General features: G+C 37.0%; 4 protein-coding genes across 5 annotated transcripts; 3 read left to right on the top strand and 1 right to left on the bottom strand.

Annotated features, from left to right (window-relative positions):
- Positions 1–1,333: 1,333 nt before the first annotated feature.
- LOC113702209 (expansin-A13-like) lies at positions 1,334–4,414 on the top strand. Its single transcript, XM_027223281.2, has 2 exons — positions 1,334–1,942; positions 3,723–4,414. The coding sequence occupies exons 1-2, from the start codon at positions 1,437–1,439 to the stop codon at positions 4,030–4,032; spliced, it is 816 nt and encodes a 271-aa protein (XP_027079082.2). The 5' UTR covers positions 1,334–1,436; the 3' UTR covers positions 4,033–4,414.
- A 2,150-nt stretch (positions 4,415–6,564) lies between these two features.
- LOC113702049 (protein ALTERED XYLOGLUCAN 9-like) lies at positions 6,565–8,412 on the bottom strand. Its single transcript, XM_027222997.2, has one exon. The coding sequence runs from the start codon at positions 8,001–8,003 to the stop codon at positions 6,903–6,905; it is 1,101 nt and encodes a 366-aa protein (XP_027078798.1). The 5' UTR covers positions 8,004–8,412; the 3' UTR covers positions 6,565–6,902.
- Positions 8,413–9,927: 1,515 nt separating this feature from the next.
- LOC113700443 (autophagy protein 5) lies at positions 9,928–18,130 on the top strand. Of its 2 annotated transcripts, XM_027220894.2 has the most exons (8): positions 9,930–10,304; positions 11,502–11,626; positions 12,516–12,582; positions 14,075–14,164; positions 14,895–14,982; positions 15,989–16,132; positions 16,596–16,724; positions 17,587–18,130. In XM_027220894.2, the coding sequence occupies exons 1-8, from the start codon at positions 10,188–10,190 to the stop codon at positions 17,943–17,945; spliced, it is 1,119 nt and encodes a 372-aa protein (XP_027076695.1). In that variant the 5' UTR covers positions 9,930–10,187; the 3' UTR covers positions 17,946–18,130. The 2 variants fall into 2 exon arrangements, with proteins under 2 accessions (XP_071915837.1, XP_027076695.1); XM_072059736.1 differs by lacking the exon at positions 16,596–16,724 and having other exon boundaries at positions 9,928–10,304.
- A 944-nt stretch (positions 18,131–19,074) lies between these two features.
- Positions 19,075–20,787, top strand: LOC113701204 (probable glutathione S-transferase parC). The gene is made up of 2 exons (XM_027221738.2): positions 19,075–19,449; positions 20,157–20,787. Exons 1-2 carry the CDS (start codon positions 19,132–19,134, stop codon positions 20,499–20,501), a joined length of 663 nt encoding a protein of 220 aa, XP_027077539.1. The 5' UTR covers positions 19,075–19,131; the 3' UTR covers positions 20,502–20,787.
- The last annotated feature ends 2,329 nt before the right edge of the window (positions 20,788–23,116 follow it).

The following is a 23,116-nucleotide window of genomic DNA, read 5'->3' as shown; positions in this document are numbered from 1 at the left end:
TACCTGTTGCACGCAGGTACATAGTTGTCGTACCTTACAACTAACAATAGTGACAGCAGTTCCAACTTCCAATCATTCGGCTTTGCTGTAACGCCATCATGCTAAGTTGGAGATTCAAAGCCAGCCTAGTATATTACAAAGAAGTATTATGCTTGCTTTTTTTTTTTTTAAAGATTCAGAGATTGCAGCAGCGCACTTATCTGATCTAGAGATTTACACCTCAACCTCTTTATAAATCTAGTTGAGCTTCCATTCTCCCATGGTATGGTTATAAAGTTTGAGTCGCTATAGCTGCCCTTCGAAAAATTTAGAATTACAGAAGCCCTCCATGGACTATAATAATAGATTTCATTAGTCACAAAAAAAAAAAAAAAAGATGTCGTTCGTTACAAATAGGCTCAGATTAGCCACAAGTAGGCAATGCAAGATTTCGTTAGTCATAGAATTGTCCTTTTGAATTGTTTGAAAATAAGATGTGAATGATCAATCCGACATTTGGCCCTAACTCTCCTGACCAACGTTTGGCAAATTAGGAGGAACCCCCGCCATAAATTTATTTCTTTTAGATGAAAACTCCTTCCAATGGTTGTCATGGCATAATTAACCAGTTTTGCAACTGAATGCTTTCCTTGTTGGTGATTTCATTAATCCTAAGTAAATGGTAGTCGAGAATGCCTCAAAGTCTAGTGTTTAAGATTAATCTTAAAAATTAAATATTTTGAATTTAAATTTCCATACCCCTCCCAATCTCTCAATTCTTAGACTTCGATTGGGAGTTGACAATTTGGACAGAAATGAAAGGGAAAGAAGAGGAAGTTTAGTTTTATTTTATTTGTTAATTTTTAGTAGAAAAGAAAAGAAAGGAAATGGGAGGATTCCGAAAGATGAAATGAATAGTAGTCAAAACTTTTTTCCCAAATTGGACAAAAATGAAAAGAAACTTTGAGAAACCTTGTCAAATTTTTTTAAATTACCTATTTTGTCCTTAAAAAGATCTTGAACAAATATTTAATGACTTCATATCCAAAATCATTCCACTAATTTTCAAAAACACCCAAACAACATAACAATCCCTTCTCTCCTCCCCTTCTCTCATAACTTAAGTTTTTCCTTCTTTTCTTTTATATCCTAAACTCCCAAACTAAGCATTAAACAACATCATTTTCCATCTTTTTAAAAAAATTAAATAAATAATAAGAAAGTAATACAAAATACACCAAATTCATCACTAACCTAATAATAATAACAAATATAATATGTAAAGATCTCATAATTATTTTAGTTTAAGATTTCAAGAAAAGAGGAGAACATAAAAGGAGAAAAATACAGCTCCCAAGAACAATATGCGACTAGGTATAGGAACTTGAAAGAGGAAATCAAATATTGTCTTCGATAGCTTCGCTCCTTCACTCACCCTCATCAAGATCAAGACAAAGATGCCACCAACTTTACTCTTGCAAACTCTAGTCACAGTCACAGTAGCATTCACGCTACTCTCCTCACTACCCCAGCTAGTCCGCTCCCACTACCACTACTCCCCTTCTTCCTCCACCCCCTCCTCCTACACAGAGTGGAGATCCGCCAGAGCCACCTACTACGCCGCCGCGGAACCGGGAGACCCGGTTGGTGGGGCTTGTGGCTATGGGGACCTGGAGAAAATGGGATACGGGAAAGCCACAGCTGCACTCAGTACAGTCCTGTTTGAAAAGGGTCAGATCTGTGGAGCTTGCTTTCAAGTTAGGTGTGTTGAGGACCTGAGATGGTGTATTCCTGGGACTTCCATTATTGTTACTGCGACTAACTTTTGTGCTCCGAATTATGGGTTTGAAGCTGATGGTGGAGGACATTGTAATTTCCCTAATGCACATTTTGTGCTTCCCATTGAAGCTTTTGAGAAAATTGCCATTTGGAAAGCTTCCAATATGCCCATTCAGTATCGCAGGTATTGAGTTTGTGTACTTAATTCTTTAGCTGAATTCTCCTTTTCTTTCCTGCTGTTTTTTTTTTGTCTGAGCTAGAGTTACTCGTGTAATGGTATATTTGTAGCTGCATCTATTTTTTCAGGCCTATTCTGTAAACAATTTTTTTTAATTTTATAAATAGTTGGTAAAGTGTTGGTTTGTTTTTATTTCATATTGCTTTTTTTTTTTTTTAGGGTCTTCAGGAGCATAAAATTAGAAATATATGTGACTTATGTTCTTAATCTAGAAAACTTAACATGGCACAAACAAATGAATAACCTATTTTGTCTACGTTTGTTGTTTTGGGATGTGACATGTAGATTCCATCCCGGTCCAATGTTAATGTGAAACCACAATCATCTTTACAATGGAGAATGGATGTGGGACCGGTGACTGACTAGTGTAGCTATCTGATGTATGCAGCAGAAAGCCTTAGAAAGTTTGCTTCAACAAGGTGAAATAGAATATTTTTGTGATTAGAGTTGTAATTTGACAGGATGCCAAAGGAACTAAAGATGTAAAGATCTTATTTAGCATGTAATAAGGTGATTGAACTACAGAAAGTATGAAATTTGGAGTCAAATTTTATTCAGTGCAAACTCTAAACATCCTTTAATGCTGAAAGACTAAAAATTTCTGGGTAATCATTGTGATTATAAACTCAGGATATCAGAAAAGATTATTGTAGGTATTGCCTATTGAATTAGTACATGGAGTATGTTGAAACAATTGGACTGATTTTTTGAAATTATGGGTGTTAAAAATTGTAGGCTAATGACTCACGAGAAAGACTTGAGAAACTTGAAAGTCAACGGAAGATGATATATCATCTGAAACTTCTGAGATTTTTCAATATGTCCATGGCATAAAATTTTTGATATGAATACGGTAAGTGAAATATGATTACTTAGAGGGCTTCAAGTTGCTTCTTGTAGAATCTCTTTAATCTTGAATATAGAAGCCTTTGTAGTCTCTGGTGAGTCTGAGAGATACAGGACTTATTAGAAAACTACTTTGGGCTTAATGAATTCTTTGCAGTCTCTGTTCTGAAACGTCTGGAGAAATTAGTTGAGATTTTTTTTCACTAGTTCGAATTATTCTTTTGAATATGCAGAAATTTAGCTCTTAAAAAAACTTAAATAAGTTCTTGAAAGTAGGTAATCTGGACACGATACCTGAAAAGTGTGCCCAGATATGATTTGGGAGTGTTGGGAGGTTAACTAAGGTAGCAGAGGAGAATTGAGACTTGGAAGGTATAAGTGTGCTGTAGTGTTGGTAAAAGTTGTATTATAGAAGACGTATGGTCCAGATATGATTGAAGCTTCATTTCAACACCTTGCTGTTTCTTGAAGTTGTCAGCTGTGAAAATCTTTTTTAGGCCCTCTTATCAACATACTTTTTGCACCAAGAAGCAATTTGTCACACGGTGTGGTGTTGATTAATTTGCCAAGTTTTTTATGCTTGTTGTAATATAAATGCAAAGGTAAAAGTAGTACATTCCTCTTTTTTTTTTTCTTTTCTTTTTTTGGGGGTTTTGTTTATCCTGTTGACCATGGCACATCTTGTATCTGGTAGTTATGGTACCATACTTCTACTTATAAGAGGTGATTGGCAAAAAGACACGGGAGAGAGTGTGTTAGTTAAAAAATGTAAAAACATCCTCTATGACTATAAATCCTTTATATAAAACTATAACGAGATAGAGGTTTCTTGATAAGATTTTTTTAGTCATATGCTTATTTTTTCTTCTTACTTGAACAGGGTCAAATGTAGAAAGGAAGGAGGGGTTCGTTTTGCAGTTAATGGTGCTGGAATATTTCTATCAGTGTTAATCAGCAATGTTGCAGGTGCTGGAGACATAGTTGCTGTGAAAATCAAAGGCTCAAGAACCGGATGGCTTCCAATGGGTAGGAACTGGGGGCAGAATTGGCACATAAATGCTGATTTGAAGAATCAACCTCTCTCATTTGAGCTTACCAATGGTGATGGAGTGACCCTTGCATCTTACAGTGTCGCTCCAAAGGACTGGAATTATGGGCAGACGTTTGAAGGAAAGCAGTTTGATTATTGAAAGTAGAACCTGTCTGAAATGAAAAGATAATATTGTTATTGCTGACCCTCTCCTGAATCAAAGGTAGGGAGTACGAGGTGTATTGGTGGCTCTTTCTTTTTGCTGTATCATTTCCGAAATGAGGTTTAATTTGAGGAAGGGGCAAGGCTAGGGGTTTGGAAATGGTGTTGGATCATCATTGAGGGCAAAATATGTTGTACAACAGAATTTGTATTCACTTTTATTGGAGGGCACCTTTCGAGCACCGCATGGAGCTTGAAAATGAGAAGAGAGCAAGCAAGCTGTCTATGTAGCAGTCTATTTTCACTTCCACAACAGACTTGCAAAAAAAAAAAAAAAAACTGTTGTCACCAAGTGGAAGTTATAAATTTGTTTGCCTTCACTTTGTGATAGCTATATGCCAGTATCGAGATCAACGATGAACCTCAAAAGACTTCTCTTAACATGCCATGCAAAAAGTGAAAGAGAATTTTGTCTATCAGTTGCTGCTAAGTGCAAGGCCCAATGAATATAAACAGTATAAACTGATAAAAGTAATGAAGACACGCTGCAGATCAAGGCAAAGTTGCTCTATGCTAATTCATTCAACTGTTCAAAAATTAACAAGTTAAAATGATAAAAGAAGAATAGGTTACAATTGAGTTTGTGAAATTGCCATCCTTCTGAAACTCGACGAATGCCAACTAAACAGGCTCCATGTTGAAGTCCAGAATTTGAAGCTTGTTCATGAAAAAAAAGTGACCTTTTCCTTCAGATGGTGGTTGTCCCTGATAACAAAATCTCTACCGATCAATACTCCATCGGTCCCTTAATTAAGACCTTCTGGCATTGACGCATTATTGGAGTAACTAGACCTCAGTCTTCTTCTAACAGAAGTTTAATGGTTCTCACCTCACTGAGAATCTGGAAAATTTTAAACTCGTTTGCCAAACAAGGCCAAGATTTAGAGGCATGACTTTTAACATGGTATTGCCTTGTAGTCCTACATATTATCCTCCTCCTATCCTTCTTTCTTCTTGCGTATCTAAGAACTTCCTATTACTGCTTTAATCCAATGTTCTAAAGTCCAAGGACAGAATCAATACGTCCACAAACAATCCATTTACAACTTCATCAAATAATCAGTTCTCTACTGCTGATGAGAAACAAATAATAGGTTCATAATTTAACTATTCCATCAATCATATTTGCACCTAATGCTTGATACCATTATAGTTTCTTGCCAATTCTAAAATTCCATAGAAAAGGCTTCGACTTGCCAATCTGCTTCAGCTAAATATTCAGTTCTCCTGACCACTGAATCCTAAAACCTAACCAAATACAACAGAGTGATTATACATCAGTTCTATTACACTGAATCTGGTCCATTATTCAATAGATCAACTGGATGATCATGAATTACCATAAGAAATTAAGGACCATTCCTATATGCTTTTTTATTTTTATTTTAAAAATTTTTCTCTCTTTGTTGATAGACACAATTATCTTTTACTTATTCTGTTAACACCATACATAAGCAGCTATCTTCAAAATCACCCTTCAATCCATGGTCCAAGGTAATAGGGAGATAAAACTCCTGGGGATTTGCAAATGGTTATTCTTAGAATGTCACTTCTCTGCCAAATTACAGAATATCACTGGACAAGTGAGTGGTGCATTGACATGAAAAGGTGGGTTCAAGCTCAGCACTTGTGTTTTTTGAAAATCCAAGATAGATGTTCTACCTAGCATAATTCAGTGGCAGCCATTGACTGCAGAATTGACAGCAAAACCTGTCACAATAGGTTTCAATATAGAACCAACCACAAGCAAGCAAGAGGCACCAAAGATAATCCCAGCAACAGCTTAGGTAAAGTGGTAAACTGAAGATGCTTGCCAACATTGGTTTCCTAATATCTGTTAATTAGAGAATTTGAATGATGAAAATACAACTCAGGTGTATGCAGGATTAATTCCATACACATTATGCAGAAGAGTTAACTGTTTGATTAATTCTTTATTTACTACAGGAGAGATAAAAGACAGCATGTAGCCTCAAGTTCAGATGCAGATGAAGAACAAGCTTGTGGCAGGAAGGATATGCTCTACAGTATCATTATGAACTGAACTACAATCATGCGGCGTACCCTATAGTCCTAGATCATTGCTTGGTCAATCACATAAATATGCAGGGATGAAACAAAACGTGGCGTATATTTGCTTAAAAAGAAGTATCATCATTGTTGACAACGAAGCATGGCCTAGTTAAGATGTTTCACCCGTAACTGATAGGTCACAGGTTCGAATCATCACGGGGGTAAGTAGGGAACCAATATTGATCCTCTAAGTAAGAAAAAAAAGAAGTATCATCATTGTCAACTTACCAACTATAGAGAATGAGAAAGTTAGATACCCTAACTACGTGGCAGAAAGCATACGTGTAGCTTTCTTCTCAACAGAGGACGTTACACCATCCCAAAATTCATATTCAGAACTACCACTCAAGAATCAAATGAAGTAATTTAACAAAGCATCTACATCAAATTCTTAAAATTGACAAGTATGTATCAGAAACATTCATAACTAATGTGGAAAAACATCAATTCAGATCATTGTATCTCTTCACATCAAAATTGAATGAGATACAGGAGTGGCTTCCTTGACTATGAAATACAAGTTTTGTAAGTGTCTGTATGGATACAAATTATCAAGGGGGGCAAAAATGAACCTATAAACCAACAACTAATACAAAACTTCCCATATCAAGGGAAGTGGGCTTGAAAGAATCATACATGAAACATTGAAGCAACTAGAGCTGAAACTCATGGAAGAATGATTTTGCTCCTCCATGCTTCTGGTTTCCTTAATTAACTAACTAAACCAAAATTGCATCACGACAACCTCTGTTGGGACTCAATGAGCAACGCGTTCAACATGATATGTACAGCAGCTTCATAAACAATTCCATCATAATGCATCCCATCTACTGTACATGTCCTTCCACATCCGCTACTCAAATAGTGAATATCCAATAAGAAAAGAGGTCCTCCAAAATTCCGCACTAGCTTACTTTTGTAAATCTGCTCATCATAAGCATACCACATTGCATCAGTCATCTTCGCTCTTTTCTCCTCTGTATTCAAAATCGAGTTTATCAATGTTGGCATCCCGAGCCAAAACATAAGAGGTGAGCGAACTACTACCGGCCTATCCTCAAATTCAAATTCTGGAGTAACAGGTAAAAGTGGCATCAACGAATCCTTCAACCTGCTCACTGAAACACCATAATCAGTTGCATTATTCACGTGTAACATATCCCACAACCCTGACCCAATCACAAAAACATCTGGATGGTACCTTTTCTCCCTAAATTCAACCATCAAATCCGTCAAGTTACTAACATATGGCGCCCAGATAAAATCCAACTTCATCCCGATCACGTCCACAGTGGTGTGGTAATCACTATGCCTCTTGAACAAATCCCCTCTAACCCTTTCTATCTCGTCCAATCCCATTAATAATTCTAACAAAGAAACCACCATCAACCTCGCCTGTGAATCACCAGCAACAACGACCCACGACCCGTTTAACAAATCAGAAGCATCAGATTTACTCAACTTCTGAAACTCACAATCCACTACACCCTTATTAGAATCTACCCATTTCCAAGACTTCTTTTCACTAGTACTGTCATTATTTCTAGAATCTTGATTATGAAATTCAATTTCGTGTAAAGAGGAAATGCAAGAATCACGATTTACAGAAGAAGCTACAACAGTTGGTGATGAAGGCAAAGACGATGATGATGGAATAAAAGCGGAAAAAGAAGGAAAATAAGGGGTTAGATGAACGCCTACCGCAAGAGTAATGAAAAGGGCACCGCTAAAAAACAGCATTTTGTTGCGACTCAAGTGCCAACCCGCCATTCCCATGGGTACAAAGAGTACTATACAGGCCGCCAATACTCCAAATTGGACGGCCCCTAACATCATTTCCGTGATTTCTGAAGTGGGTTCTTGATAATTTTCACATTTGAAGCGGCAAAAAAAGAATCAAACTTCTGGGTTCCAATCCTTGTGCTTATTTGTCTGGGGCACTCTAGGGTTGGGATGGGTGGGGAAGGGGCAGAGGGCTGTGGATTGTGAGCTAAGGGAGCTTTCTGGGGGTGATGGAAATGCTACAACTACAGAGAGAGAGAGGGAGAGAGCGATAGATAGAGTCAGTGTGTGTTGTGCGTGTAAATTTGGTGCTTGAAGAGGCTTTCCTTCTGGTAGCTGACAAAGATGGCCGAGGAAGGACGGACTGAGGAGGATGATGGAGACTTGCTACTTGCGACCTTTGCTTCCGATTTTTGCTTTCATTAGCTAATGGATTTTGGGCTTTTTGCCATTTTAGGAGCGATTTTTTTTTTTTTGGGTCTAAAATTTTTGTTGTTTTCTCTTTTATAATGAAGTTTTTATTGTTAGTTTTTAATCCTAATCAAATTACTGACAGAATCTGCAGACCGCACTCTGCTAGACGAACTACTAAATATGCCAAATTCGAGTAATGTTAAATTTTAGAAACATTTTTTTTTTTGAAAATACCCCCTAGATGAAGAGAGAACCAAGGGTGATGAAAAATGTTAGAATCAAATAATTAGTTGCACTATTTGTAAAAGAAAAGTGTTATTAAGACCTCACATAGTTAGAATCAAATAATTAGTTGCATTATGTATAATGAAATCTCCAGCAGTGAAGTTTGTTTCTACATGTTTTCCGCTTATATTCAAAGTACAAGAGGTGTAAGTAAATATTTTTAAACTACAAGGGGTGCATTTAAGAAAACACTTCGTCACAAGAAGTGGATGAAGAATTTGCACTACATTAGATGACACACACACCACTCAATAAGTAATAGTAGTATTAGTTTGTACATTCCCTTTTTCCCTAAGATTTTAAATATACCTCGAGGCTTATCCTAGTTAATTGATTTTTTATTGCAAGATTGTGTTCAAAATATGGTAATATTTGTAGGGTTACGAAAACGTTGTCGATCACAAATCAATTGCCGTGGTATTTAATTTGATATGAGAAGTGATGTTATTGAAAATTGATGTAGCATTAAAATATGAGGAACTTTGAGTCTGTAAGTAGTGATTGATTGAGAGGGCAAATTTGAAAATGGAGAAAAGAAATTGTGGATAATAAAATTTAGGTCTCCTAATGCTCAATAAGCTAGTCGAGATACCATTAAAGTGGAAGCAAAAAAACTAGTCGAGATAGTTATTCAAAATAACAATATAGTAAGTACTAGGGAAAAAGGATGTTTATGGAAAATAAAGATCTATATCAATACAAGTTGATTTAATGGATAAGAACGGATTATATTTTCGAAAACGGGGTCACGTGTTTGAATTAGCTGTTGATATCAGAACTATATTGATGGGTGATTTATAAGAAATCTTATAAGCACCTGTAGTTTTGGAGCACACCCTCGCATGCTCGTGTGTTTGAATTCTATTGTCGAATGGTAATTTGTAAGAATTTTTGTAAGCGGTCTAAGCGATCGATAGTCTCAAGAGACGTGTCCTCATGTGTTTGAATATTACTACCATATGCTCATGTGTTTGAATCCCATTATCGTGTGCGAGTACAGTGTTGGAATGCTGTACCGTATTAATGAGCAATATATGAGAGCCGCTATATGCTCCCAAGGGTCAGCTCGAATGGTCCGCTCCCCTCTTTAGGGTATGGTGGACCTTCCTGGGCAACCAGGGTTCGAGCCCCCTTGTCACCGTGCTCGAGTGGAGTGGGGTCTCCTCTCCGGACCGAAGTGGAATTAGTCGGAGCTCCGTAAAGATTGACCTGAATACTCACTCTGTAAAAAAAAAAAAAAAAGAGAGCCGCTATACACCTAAAATACGGGGGCATGCCCTTACCGGTGGTCCTAAAAAATAAGGATCCACTGTGCGAACTTAGAAACGTGGGATGAGACTCGACTCCTTGACTAGTCCGAGTCTTTGATTATTTGTGTTTGACAACTTTGGGGTTTAACCCGGGCATCACGAAACTGATGAAAGAGCAGCTGGTTTAAACCCCCCCTGAGACTCGACAGAAAAAAGAGAGAGAGGTCAGAGGAGTAATTGTGGAAGGAAAAGAAGAAGGAAGAAGAAGAATTGTGCAGTGAATCAGTCAATGGGAAGTAAAACGGCAACAGAAGCCCAGAAATACGTATGGGAAGGAGCCATCCCTCTTCAAATCCATCTTCATGAATCTGAAGTCACCACTCTTCCTCCCCCTTCCCCTGCCCTGGTACCTTTCCCCATTTATTGCAATTTTTATATTTTCCCTTCTTTTTTTATCTTTTCTTTATTTTGTTGAGTGTTTTTTCTTTCCTTGCTTTTTCGGGGTTATGATTGTCTCCTAGACTTTTCTTTTTTATAGACTGTAATACTACAAGAGTATTCATGATTGATCTCTTAATTAGTATTGATCGTTGTATTGAGCTTAATGGCAACCTGGTATTGATGGGTTTTCATTGCGCTAAAGCGTGCCATTGATGACTAGCATGTAGAATAGCTACAGTGTATTTTCCAGCAACAAGAATGTATAGAGTTTGAGAATATTCTTATCTGATAAATGCGTCGATCTGCGATTATGCCCAACTGGATTTCTTAGGGATGCTTTTCTAAAGGAAGAATTTTTAGATACTAAAATGAAGGGATGATATTTTTATCAGTGCTAGGAACAAGTTTTAAGCTTTCATTGGACCGTAACGGATGTGAGATAGTATCTACTAAGCTTGTAGCTTGCGTGAGTGGCTAATACTCTTAGTGTGAGTGTAAATGTGACGATATACTCAGACATTCTCCGTAGTATGAACTCTTAGCTGGGCGGCAGCTACAGTAAATTGACGCACTGGGAACAAGCTGCAGTAGTTTGATAGGAGACTCTTACCTCGGACCATGTTTTTAGACTTTTCCCTTGTCTCTTCCTTGAGATTTGTCAAGACAATGTCTTTTGTGCTGAACTCTTAAGGGAGTGATGTTTATGTATTCACAGTTTGTGTATGAAGGACCCCTGATGAAATTTTATTCATTGCTAATCGTAAATATAGTTGGCTGCCAAACTCCTTGCAACCCCACTTCTTCTTTAAAAGAATAATACTTCCTGTTATTAGTCTTTGACTTTAAAATTCTGCATGGCTTGCCGAAGATGAGAACTATGATGGCTCTAATTTTGATGTTTCTGTGCCAATTCAAGAGTTTGTACTGGGTAACACCAATTACTTGAACAGTGGAGTATTTCGCTTGGAGATGATAATGAGATTTGGTTAGATGTAGCCAATCTTATAAGACTTCTGCTTAATTTCTTTTACTGCATCCCAGTAGCATTTGCTGTTTTGGTTTGAGAATCCTGCTCAGGCGTAGCACCTATTAGTAAACCTTTGGCTTTGTAAGATGATTTGGTTTTCCTGATGAAGTAACAGATCCAGTTTCTCTGTTTCAGATTTTGGCTCCTCGCATAGGATATCTGCCTCTCTTGGTGCCACAAATTAAACCTTTCTTCAGCAGTACGCTTCCTCCTGGTTCTGACACTGTCTGGTTTGAGTACCAAGGATTGCCTCTCAAATGGTATAATGTGCTTTACGTGAACAAGTTTTAGTAGATGGCTTCATTTCTAGTAGCATGGATAATATTATCATAATTGTATTCTTTTGAAACATCAGTCAATGTAAATATGCTGATTTGCAAGTAACATGTACCATACCACGAGTAAGTCACTTGATAAAAAATTATACTTATTGGCCTTGAAGGATATATATAAAAGCGTGCTTCTTTCATTGCTTTATTTGGCACTTTGTGTCACCTCTCAATAGCATACCTAATATTACCGTTCATTACCATTTTCTCTTTCCATAAATTATACTTGCATGCTACTTAACCTATTGGGCTATGGTCTACACTACCTGTTAGACCATGGTGATGAGCAGGAGACTCCGGAATTGATGCCTACCCATGGTGATGCATTCTGTTTCCTGCAGTATGTTGCACAATCGGGGTGGTGCGTAAGAAATTCAGAATGAAGAAGAATAAAAAAATCTAGTAAATGAGGAATATTTTACAATTTGAACTCAATTACTGTCACTTTCTCTTGATTAAAACTTCTACCAAAGCTCTTTCACACTTGAGTGCATGGTTATGGAAAAAGAAAAAGAGTAATTTTGTTATTTGCTACTGTTTTTTCTCAATTGGAAATGTTGTTTTGTATGACATAGACTATTTTTATTGTTTTATTTAAAGTTTTCTGTCCAGCACTGGACTTCTCATGTCACCATAGCGTAACTTTTGCTTATCAACATTATATTGACTAAAGAATGCATATTCTTGGTAGCTGTTATTTGGGACGATCACTGTTTCATGCACATTGGCACAAAAACTTTTTGCTTAATTGTATAAGTTTTCTTGAAGGTATCTGCTTATCTTTCATTTCTCTTAACTGAAATTTTCATGCTTTTTTCAGGTATATTCCCACAGGAGTACTTTATGACCTTCTTTGTGCAGAACCGGAAAGGCCCTGGAATCTCACGGTATATGTTTGCCATTTGTATTTCTCTGAAATCTTATAGACGTTTATACCATTGGTTATACTTTATTTTCATACTTTGGAGTTTATTAATTTGCTTACATCAGACAGATAACTTACATATTCAATTTTATTGCCAAATAAATTTTGTGGTCAGAAGGGTTTTCTGCTCTTTTAGACTCTTCTGAAATGTCAAAGGAGAAGATTTGGCTACTTTTTGCTATGAATTAGTTTGTTGCTTTATTATTGTTGCATTAAAAATACTTGTGTAAAGTTTTCAATCTTGTGCTATTATGCTATCCTTTTAAAGCATATAGCGTATGTCGTTTTTTATATGAAGAAAAGCAAGATAGTTGCATTAAAATGATAAAAATGCTGCTAGATACATCTCCTTGTTTAGCCACATAAGTTGTCGAAGTGGCTTAATATCTAATACTGCAGAATGCGTGATCGTATTCTTACCACCCATTTGGTTTGGGGGAATCGCCACTATGGAATGGGTTTTGATGTCTCAAATCCCTTACATGATGGTCGGTTGACACCTATAGGTATGACTCTATCACTATGGAAGAGCCAAAAGTGGTCAATGGCCATTACCGACCAAATTGGACACTTTCATTTGGATTCCATAATTTTAAGCACTTTATTTTTAATAAAAAAAGTAAAGGCAAAAGCACAAAAGACCGCAAGCCTTCATCATTCTCTGTCTTCTCCATCTACATTTTCTTCTTTCCTGTTTGCTCTCTTCCCTTCTTGCTCCACCCTTTATGGAGCTCTCTCTTCTCTCAATTCAACATCCTGACTATAGAATATGGGTGCTGCCATGGTGGGACTTTTTTTCTTTGTGATTTAAACTCGAATTTTGGTAGATTCAGAGAATTTGGTAACCAGGTAGTGTTGCCATGCATGGATTCTGTTCTTGATTTATTTGGAAAAGCCGCGAATCTGCCATGAGTTGGAGGTGGTTTTGAACCATTTTTGTTGGGTATTTGTTGATTTTGTTGAAACATCAAATCAAAGGGGAAAATTGGATGGAGATCTGGAGGTTATGGAGATTTGAGGTAGAGCAATTGATGTTGTGGAAATTAGTCCATCACAAGCATTTGATGAAGGGCTGATGACTAGCGGGACTATAACAGAAGGTTTCAACAGAGAACAGAGCCATTGAGGCGATAACACCCCCCCCCCCCCCCCCAACAAAACAACAAAAAAAAAACCCAAAAAAAAGAAAAACCTTAAATATGCTGATTCCTATACCGATACAAATACTCCCAAACATCAGTTTTCAGCAAAAGGAATCCCACGTAAATCCATTATTATTGAGGGGTCATAGTTGTTGCCATTGCCTAATGTGAACCAAATGGGTAAGTAATTTTGTTGGGTTGTCATATAACAACCTGGGGTCAGCTTGGCATGTTGCAATTGCAGAAAGATTTAAGCTACTTACTTATTCTGTAGAATTTGGTTTTGCAATAATTTTCCTTATGCTGTTGCAGGTACATTTTAGAGGATATCCAGGAAATATTCTAACTCCATGTGAAGGTGAAGATAGTGTAAAATGGAGCTTTATTAATTCATTGAAAGAGGTTAGGTATAGTATCTCTTTAGCTGTTTCTATGATGTTCATATTTTTCCTAGAGAATTTAATAGAAAATTTGTCATTCTAGCTTTCAGTTGGTTTACATATTATTCATCCTTTTTTCTTTCATTTTATCATGGATTGTTTATTGTCTTTGTTTTGTTATTGTGGAGCCACACAATTTTCCTCTTCATATAGGTTGAACCACATTTCCTTCCATGGCTATATTTGCAGTTACATACCTTCTTTGTTGAGTTTCATTAAATGTACTTTAGTAATTCTGGTGGATTGAACATGATTTCAACTTTCATAACATTGTCGCATTTAATGTAGTAGAAAAATTGGAAATTTGATGAATAGAATGGAAAATGTGGTCCTCTATCCATAAAAATAGGAAATGAATGGGCATGACAGCAAAAAATTATATTTGTGCCTTACATCCAAGTAATAGTAGAACAAAATAATTTCAATTAGATTCCCTCTAATATTTAATTAATGATTGTCTGGCACTTCTGGAATGATCTTGGAGATATCCTCCAAAACACACAAGAATGTCAGAAAAAAGGGAAGATATCTGCATTGGATAAAAAATGTATTCTGGAACCTAAGTTAGTCTGGTTAGTATACTTCTTAATTTCTTATTGCTTTCCAAATGATTTTTTATTTTCATAACAACTCTTTAAGTTTCAAGCATTTTGTGCCAACCTAAATCTAGAGGGTTCCTGAATCTTCTGCAGGCAGCGTACATAGTCAATGGTAACTGCAAAAATGTGATGAATATGTCGCAATCTGATCAGTCAGAACTTTGGCGCTCTGTCCTTAATGGTATTGTACCACACCATTAGCTTTCTTGCTTCCTGAGTTCTTGTTTCACACCTTTGCATTCTGTTTTAACATGATTACACTATACTTGATAACAATGTGGAGCAAAAGCACAGGTCAGGATGAGGATCGTGATTTTAATAATTTTTTTCCTTTTTCTTGGGTGCCCCCAAAGGTGGGTGGGAGGTGGCACATATCTAATCTGGTTGCATACCTGAATCACGTGAAATTACCCAGTGCTTTTTTGCTTTTCCCTTCCCTTTGAGGTTGACTGAGACTTCTATCACGAGATATATGTTAGGAATGTTAGGCCTTGAAATTTACAAATTGATCTTCATGAAAGCCAATGGGATGGAAAAGATTCAAAGCTTAAATTGGCGCAAGATAACATGTAATATTGAAATTCGGATCTGTTGGTTACTTTCAGATGATAATTATAGATTCTGAGTGTCCTCTTTTGAATTGTCCATTGTACGGTTGATTATTCACTATTGATGTTGGAGAGGAAGTTGATTATTTCCATTCCTTTTCATTGCTTTGTTTTCAAATGTTTTGTTGTAGGGTTGCATGATAGTTGTATTGTGTATAAGATTTAAACTGTTATATCTGTCTTTTCTTTCTGGAGTTTTAGATGCTAGTGTTATGGCATCGTGACACGAAAGTGGCCCGATTATCTTAAAATTATAAGTTTCTTGTAGTTATCCTATTTGTTTCGCTTTATATACTAAATCAGTTGGATTTCCTTTATGTTAGGCATAAATATCAGTAGATAGATAGATATCATTTCTTTTACAGCTTTTAATTGAAAAGGAACTAATACTTTGGCTGTTGTAGAAGAAGTGCAAGAGCTTTATTCTGATATTTTTGCGTGTCTTATTTAGATCGTAGGATAATGAAAAATCACTAGCTACTTGATGAAGTGGGAACTACTCTACTTCTGAACTTGTTAATTTGTTAAATTACATTTTCTTCTGAAAGCAATCTGATTCCATCAATAAATCATGGTCAGGTAACTTGGAAGCCTATATCCGGGTTTCATCAAAGCTGAAACTTGGCTTAGGTGGAGATGACTTTTCAATAAAGTTGAACACATCCTCTTTAAAATATCGGCAAAGTGCTGCTGATGCAGAAGCTAGTGCAACAATTAAAGCAGGTGAGAAGATTTGAGCATGTTCAGGTTGGGTATACATGACATGTATGTAATCAAAATAGTGCATGGCATTTCCCTGCCTCCCTTAGTTTTTCAGATATTTCATTTCACATGCTTTAGCTTGTATTTATAGATCACCATACTATGCTTTTCTTCAGAACTTGCTGGTAATCTAGATGGACATATGCTAATTTTTCAATTTCAGGTTTCACCATTAGGTTTGGTTAGTTGATGTTTGCTATGTCTAAGTGCTAGCTTCTCCTGTGATGCCATTTATCTGAAATCAGGCTGGTATGGGGTCCATATTGCAACTGATAAAATAGAGGAACAAAAACATGCTTCATTCTGGTTTGAGATATGGTCCTTTACTTGATTTGCAGGGAGGAGGATAGAAAGTAACTCATATCTGTTTTTACACATTTTTTGGTCATTTGCATCCTTCACCTTCAATTCTGTGCTCTGGCAGGTAGAATTCCTGTTAGGTTGTATGTTCGACGTGTCAATGAAGATTTTGATGATGTGGAAGACGCGCCTCTGGTTGATAATTGGGATAAAGTGTCTTATATAAACCGCCCGGTTGAGATTCATGACAATGGTAATAAGAATTCTTGCTTTAACATCAAAGATATTCATTCCTAGGTCTACTCAAAGCTGGCAAGTGAGCTCTTAACTTCATCTTGCGAATCATTACCCATGGATACCTTTAAACCTTCTAACACTGCCCATGGATGGTATGGTTTTAGAGAGAACTCTAGAAGGTTATAACTTGGGTAATTGGAGGTTAGTTTGTTCAATCTGTCATGATTCCTTTGTCTTGATTTTGGGGCTGAACATGCGTGCAAGTTTTCCATAAGAAACTTTTGCTTTTGATGTCTTTCATCTTGTGATTTTGATTCCTGAAAATTGTGATGTGGTATTAAGTCTTAAGATTAAGCATAAACTAGTTTTCCATGCCTGATTTTCCCTGTTAACAGCTTAGTTTTGGCTGTTGCTACTTGCTCAACATCCTTCAGGCAAATAACTTAAAAGAATTGGTTAATAAGCCGGTATGCTGTTCTGGCAATGCTATGGAGTAGCCATATTATATTGCTCAAAACACCATTGATGGCTATTGCTAATACAAGGATAGTGGTCGCCTATATTTTTTTAGGTGGCGGAGGTGGACAGTCTTAGTTGCAGCGCTCCAGAATATGTTCACTATAGTCTATAAGGACCACACTAACAAAATTATGCCTAGCCACATCATGTTCAAACATCCCTGTATTCAACATCCCTTCCATTTTGAGTCATATGTAACAATGAGAAACTTAGCGCACACTATAATATATTAGTAATTAATTACCCGTTAAACTAGGAGGACATGTTGTCTATTCAAAATTGTTCCTTCTTGTTCATTATTATGATAACAACTTTGGTCATGGCAAATAAGCACTTGCTATGCACATCTGTGACTGCAGGGAAATGCTTCACATTGGGCGATGCTGTCAAAGCCCTTCTTCCAGAGCTTTTTCCTGACAAATCTTTGCCTAATGATAGCATGTCTTTGCCTCAAGTGGAGGATGGAGAGGGATCAGCATTAGAAGAGGCAAGCGACACAGGCAGTGCAAGAAGTCCAGAAGATACAGGAGAATCAGTGCGTGAATGTCAGGATTCCTGCTCTCTATCAGAGACGGCTGATGTAAAGCTCATTCGCATTCAAGGAATTGAACCAAAGTTGGAGATTCCCTTTGCATGGGTGGTAAACAACTTGATGAATCCTGAGCACTTCCTTCATATTAGTGTATATGTCAGAGTTCAAGAACCAATTACCGTATGATATGGCATGTCTCTCTTCATACCCTACCCAAGTCTCCCCGTTGTATTTTTTCTCTCACATTTTTGGAAGCGTAATTCTTTTTTTTGGCTGTACAGTGTACAGAACAGTTAAAAATGTGAATGGATTGGTTCTTTGCCGATTATTGGTCATATACAACTTCATCAGTTGCATTATCGCTTGTGAAATTTCAGCAGTGCTTTGATGGTTTAAGCTCTTCCCCTAAGTTGATTGCCTCTTCTAATTGTCAGTATATCTTTTGCGGTATAATTTGATGTTAACAGCTGCTGTCCCTATCTTCTTGGGGACATGCGTCACATGAACTGCTCTCATTTAGGACCTAAACAGCAGCTGTCTTGCTAACCTTGCGGTTAACTTCTACTGCACACGGCTAGATGCTGAAAGCTCCTACTTGGCTACACTTTTCATCTGAGATATCTATGACCAAGCAAAGCAGAACCACATAGAAACTGCGAATGTTCTCATTGGTTTGCTCTCATAAAATTTTCCAATGTTGTATGGCTTTTTCCACATTGCAAAGCTATGATGGGATACTTTCTATGTTTCAAGGTAGAGAAGAGTTACGTCCAAGATGGGGAGAAAATGGCTGAGAAATTGAGGGCAGTGTTGTGGGGTTCTAACTGAGAAAGAAATTATTGACAGAAAGCAAATGGCCTTGTAATATCTGTTGTCATCTCAACGGGATGAAGCTCGTAATGGCAGCCAGTGTTTGTTCTCTTTTGGGATGATCATCTTCTGTATATTGTACCCCAAACGGCTCCCCTCCCCGCCAAATAAAAAAGGGAAAACCCGGAAAATGAAGGTTGCACCATGAACAGAAATCCAAAAAATTTCAACCTAATAACCATAATCTCATGACGTAAATCACCAGTTCATTCAGCAAGAGGATCACAAAGTAAATTTATTGCTTAATTATTTTCTTTCATGAGTTTGCCGGCAGCACATAAAACCATCTTTCTAAGTTGTATATATTAAAGCACCCCAAGACAAATTAACCCTGGATGGACGAGCCGAACAAGGCTCTTTTGGATGTGCTTAGCAACAATATTTGCATAGAATTCAACATCTATATTAGATAATTTTTCTATATAAAGAGAGATTCATGGCAGTGGAAATCATCATTACAGCTAGAAATCAAAGCAGAGCAAGTTTTTGAGGAGAAAAAAAGATGGCAAAGGAAGACGTTCTTCTTCTTGATTTCTGGGTGAGTCCCTTTTGCAGTAGGGTGAAGATTGCATTGGCTGAGAAAGGTGTTGCTTATCAACAGAGAGGAGAAGACATATTTGGAGGCAAAAGCGAATTGTTCCTAAAATCAAACCCAATTTATCAGAAAGTTCCTGTGCTATTGCACGATGGGAAACCAATGTGTGAGTCCACCAATATTGTGCAGTACATTGACGAGACTTGGCCTTCCCCTCCACTGTTGCCTTCTTCTGCTTATGACCGAGCCAGGGCTCGATTCTGGGCTGACTTTATTGACAAGAAGGTGGGATTTGGCAGCAATCTTCTTTCCCTCTTTTTGCTATATATAAACTACTATGATTGATATGAAGTTTCAAGTTTTCGTTTTCTCTGGTATTATCAATTATGTTGCAGTTTAAAACACTGAAAGGGTAATTTGAAGTAAAATTTCGTTAAACAAGCAGCAATGCAGTCCAAATTAAGTACTTTTGGCTTAAGAAGAAATAAAATCAACTCATTTAGAATATCCGGTTGCTAATTCTTAACTAAAGATTCATTAGCGTAAACAATGAGGTTTATTAACTTAGAAACTCAATGGTTAATTGACGATTTACAACTTAAGATGGATTATATATGTTGCATTTCCCATATTCTAAGCCAACTTTTCACGGGGGGTATCCAGGCTTCGGGTAAGCCGGACCCGACTAATCCCCCTGTGGTTCAAGAAGAGAGGCCCCTTCCCGTTGAACACGTTAATCCTGGAACTCGAACCCTGGTGGGGGATGGACAACGTACCCTGAGGAGGGGCCGTGACCAACCGAGCTACCCAGGTGGGGCAGTCGACAGCACATTCATTGATACAAATGTTCTAGTATTACAACTGAGTCTTTTTAATATTTGGTTTTATTTCTAAATATTTAAAAAAAAAAAACCAATTTTGGCTTATATTGCAATTGAAATCGTGTTATAGTATATATATATCAATTGTTGCTAACAAATTTTGTGGTGCAGCTCTTTGATGCTGGTGGCAACATTTGGAAGACAAAAGGTGAAGATCAGGCGGCTGCAAAGAAAGAACTCATTCAAATTCTGAAGTACTTGGAGGGAGGTTTAGGGGACAAAGACTATTTCGGTGGTGATAGCTTTGGATTTGTTGACATTATAGCAATCCCCCTGACCAATTGGTTCTTTGCTTATGAGAAATTTGGGAATTTTAAGGTTGAAGAAGAATGTCCCAAATTTGCAGCATGGACGAAGAGGTGTTTGGGAAGAGAAAGCGTTGCCAAAACCCTTCCTGATCCTCAACAGGTTTTTGAATTCGTCAGTATGATGAGGAAGATGCATGGCATTGAATAGAGAAATTGCATGGCATTGTTGGGATCGATCACTTTCTCCTTTTTTTATCTTTTTGTGCTTTGGATCGATCGCTAATAAAAGAAAAAGAATAAAGGAATGGAAAATAGTCGTTCTCCATATCCTTTTCTTTCATGTATTTGGTTGTTTGTGGGCAGAAAGTACGGGAGAATGAGTCCAATTAGGCCTTGGGCCCTTCCAATTCGACTTCAGGCAGCTGTACTTTGTAAACTCGGTGATTAGCTATTTCATCATCTTTTTATTTCCAAAGAAATCGGGTTTCTGATGATGCACTTTCTTTACATTGGTGGCACACACTTTCAAATTTCAATTCATATAAAAAGTGGAAATTCTTGTATCTTTTTAAGGTTTGAAGTCTATCCTCAAACAGGTTACGCAAAAGAGAGAGAGAGAGAAAAAGAGAGAAAGGGTACAACTTCATCTAATATATAATTACATAAAATATAACTTCATTAATTAGTGTTCAATGTTCAGCCTAATTCTGCAGCATTGTAAGCTATTTCAAATGTATATGTGTGTTGATTTGCAAGTTTGCATGTAAACCAAGGCGTTTAAATGGTCTTGAAAATTGAAATGTCTCTGTCATTTTTATGAGATAAAGCTTTTTGTTATTTCGTAATGGCAATTAGTGTCTGTTCATCAACCGTGTAATGTCTGCAAAAGTCCACCCCAATCCATCCGCACCTGTGGATTGGGGCTCACAATTTTCATATCAAATAAATTTGTCCTCGAGTGTATGTATATAAGTTGGAATAGAGTGTAAATAAATTACAAGTAAAGTGTAGATGATTTATAGTATGGTGTAAAAAAAGAAAAAGAAAATGACCATTTTATCTTGAATAGGGTAAGACGGAACTTGTGATGCCCCGATGCTCCTCCCTTCTGATCACCCAAAAAAAAAAAGAAAAATCTAATAGATTTATGTATACAACTTTGGATTCTTATTAAAAAGTATATTAGTACATGAATAATAATCAAATATGACATCTTTGTTATATAAGTAGTTTGTCATGAATTATATTATGCTGAATTGATGTCACACAATTCACTAGTAGATGTACTGAAAACCATTCTTGCCTCTTTCCCACCGTTCTGTATATATCCTGCATATACTGGTTTTGTATTTAACAGACGACTTTTTTTTTTTTTTTTTGGTTCTAGAAGTTATTTCTTGTAGTGATTATCCATCATGTATAAAACGACAGTACCTTTTTATTTTTGTTTTGGGCTGTGAGACGGCTGGCTGTGCATAAGCCATAAGCACCATCTTTGTAAATTCTATTTGCGTGGTGCCAACTATCCAAGTTACCCCATATAAAAAATAATCCTGCATGGACGAACCTAGCGAGGCTCGCTTGTTCGTGCTTAGCAACACTAGTCTATCTGCATAGAATTTCACACTTACTGCAGATAACCCTTTTATATAAACAGAAACTCATGGCACTGGAAATCCTAAATTAAAGCTCATGTCGATTTTCTTGGTTTCTGGACGAGTCCCTACTGCAATAGGTCAAATTTGTATTGGCTGAGAAAGGTGTTGCCTATGAATACGAAGAAGAAGAGATATTTGGAGGCAAAATAGTATTACTTCAAAATCAAACCCAGTTGTGCAGTACATTGCTGAGACTTGGCTTTCCCCTCCATTGATGCCTTGTTCTGCTTATGAACGAGCCGGGCTCGATTCTGGGCTGATTATTATTGACAAGGTGTTGGGATTTCGCCGGCATCTTAGTTCTTTCCATCCTATTTCTTTAACAGATATTACTACTATGATTTTTGTGAAATTTCAAGGTATTATTGTTTCCTTCGTGAAATATCGATCCTATGCATTTCCGATATTGCAATCCGTCGTCGATGCCCAACTTGTACGTATATAATATGAAAACTTCTTAAATTAGGTGAGGTAATCTCAAACATGAGGAGAAATATTATTGATGGTAAGAAAAAAACTAGGCAAGAAATTTCATACTTATCAAGAGGGCGAAAAGTCCATGAACAAAGAAAATCAAGGCCCCTATCCTAAGATTTGACAAAGCTTTTAACATATGTTCTTGGATGAGATAAACGCAGGGCCATAGGGATGGAATGACTCCTGAGTCTAACTTTCTAGCTTGTCCCCTTCCCTTTGTCAATAAGGGGAACCTATGTTTTGGACATTTTCCAAAATCAAATCATGTGGACGTAAAGTCTAGCTGATAGACAACACACTTCAATTAATTAAGCAGGAATGGACTTCATTTTCTGATGGCCATGAAAAAAGATGACATGGGTTTGGGACAACCCTCATGTGAACTGCCCTACATTGCTAAGATGTTAGGTGGTTGTGAGGTAATAATCTTTGATCTCTGTTCTCTAACCACAGGTCCTTGCACATGCTCCCAAATAATTTTTCTTGTCCAGCTGAATATTCATGCATGTATGTTATAGACTTAGCAATTACTAGCTAGAATCTGCTATCAAATTCAGCCACGTCTTTGTATGAGTTGAAGCTTGAAAGGACTCGTATGGATAAATATATATATATTCCATGATGAACTTTTTTTTTTTTTAAAAAAAAATAGATGTGCTTTTACAAACAGAAAATCTAGACAGCTAAT

This window comes from Coffea arabica, chromosome 7e (genome assembly GCF_036785885.1).
Source record: "Coffea arabica cultivar ET-39 chromosome 7e, Coffea Arabica ET-39 HiFi, whole genome shotgun sequence".
Classification (NCBI taxonomy): domain Eukaryota; kingdom Viridiplantae; phylum Streptophyta; class Magnoliopsida; order Gentianales; family Rubiaceae; genus Coffea; species Coffea arabica.
This window is presented reverse-complemented; position numbering and strand designations above follow the sequence as displayed.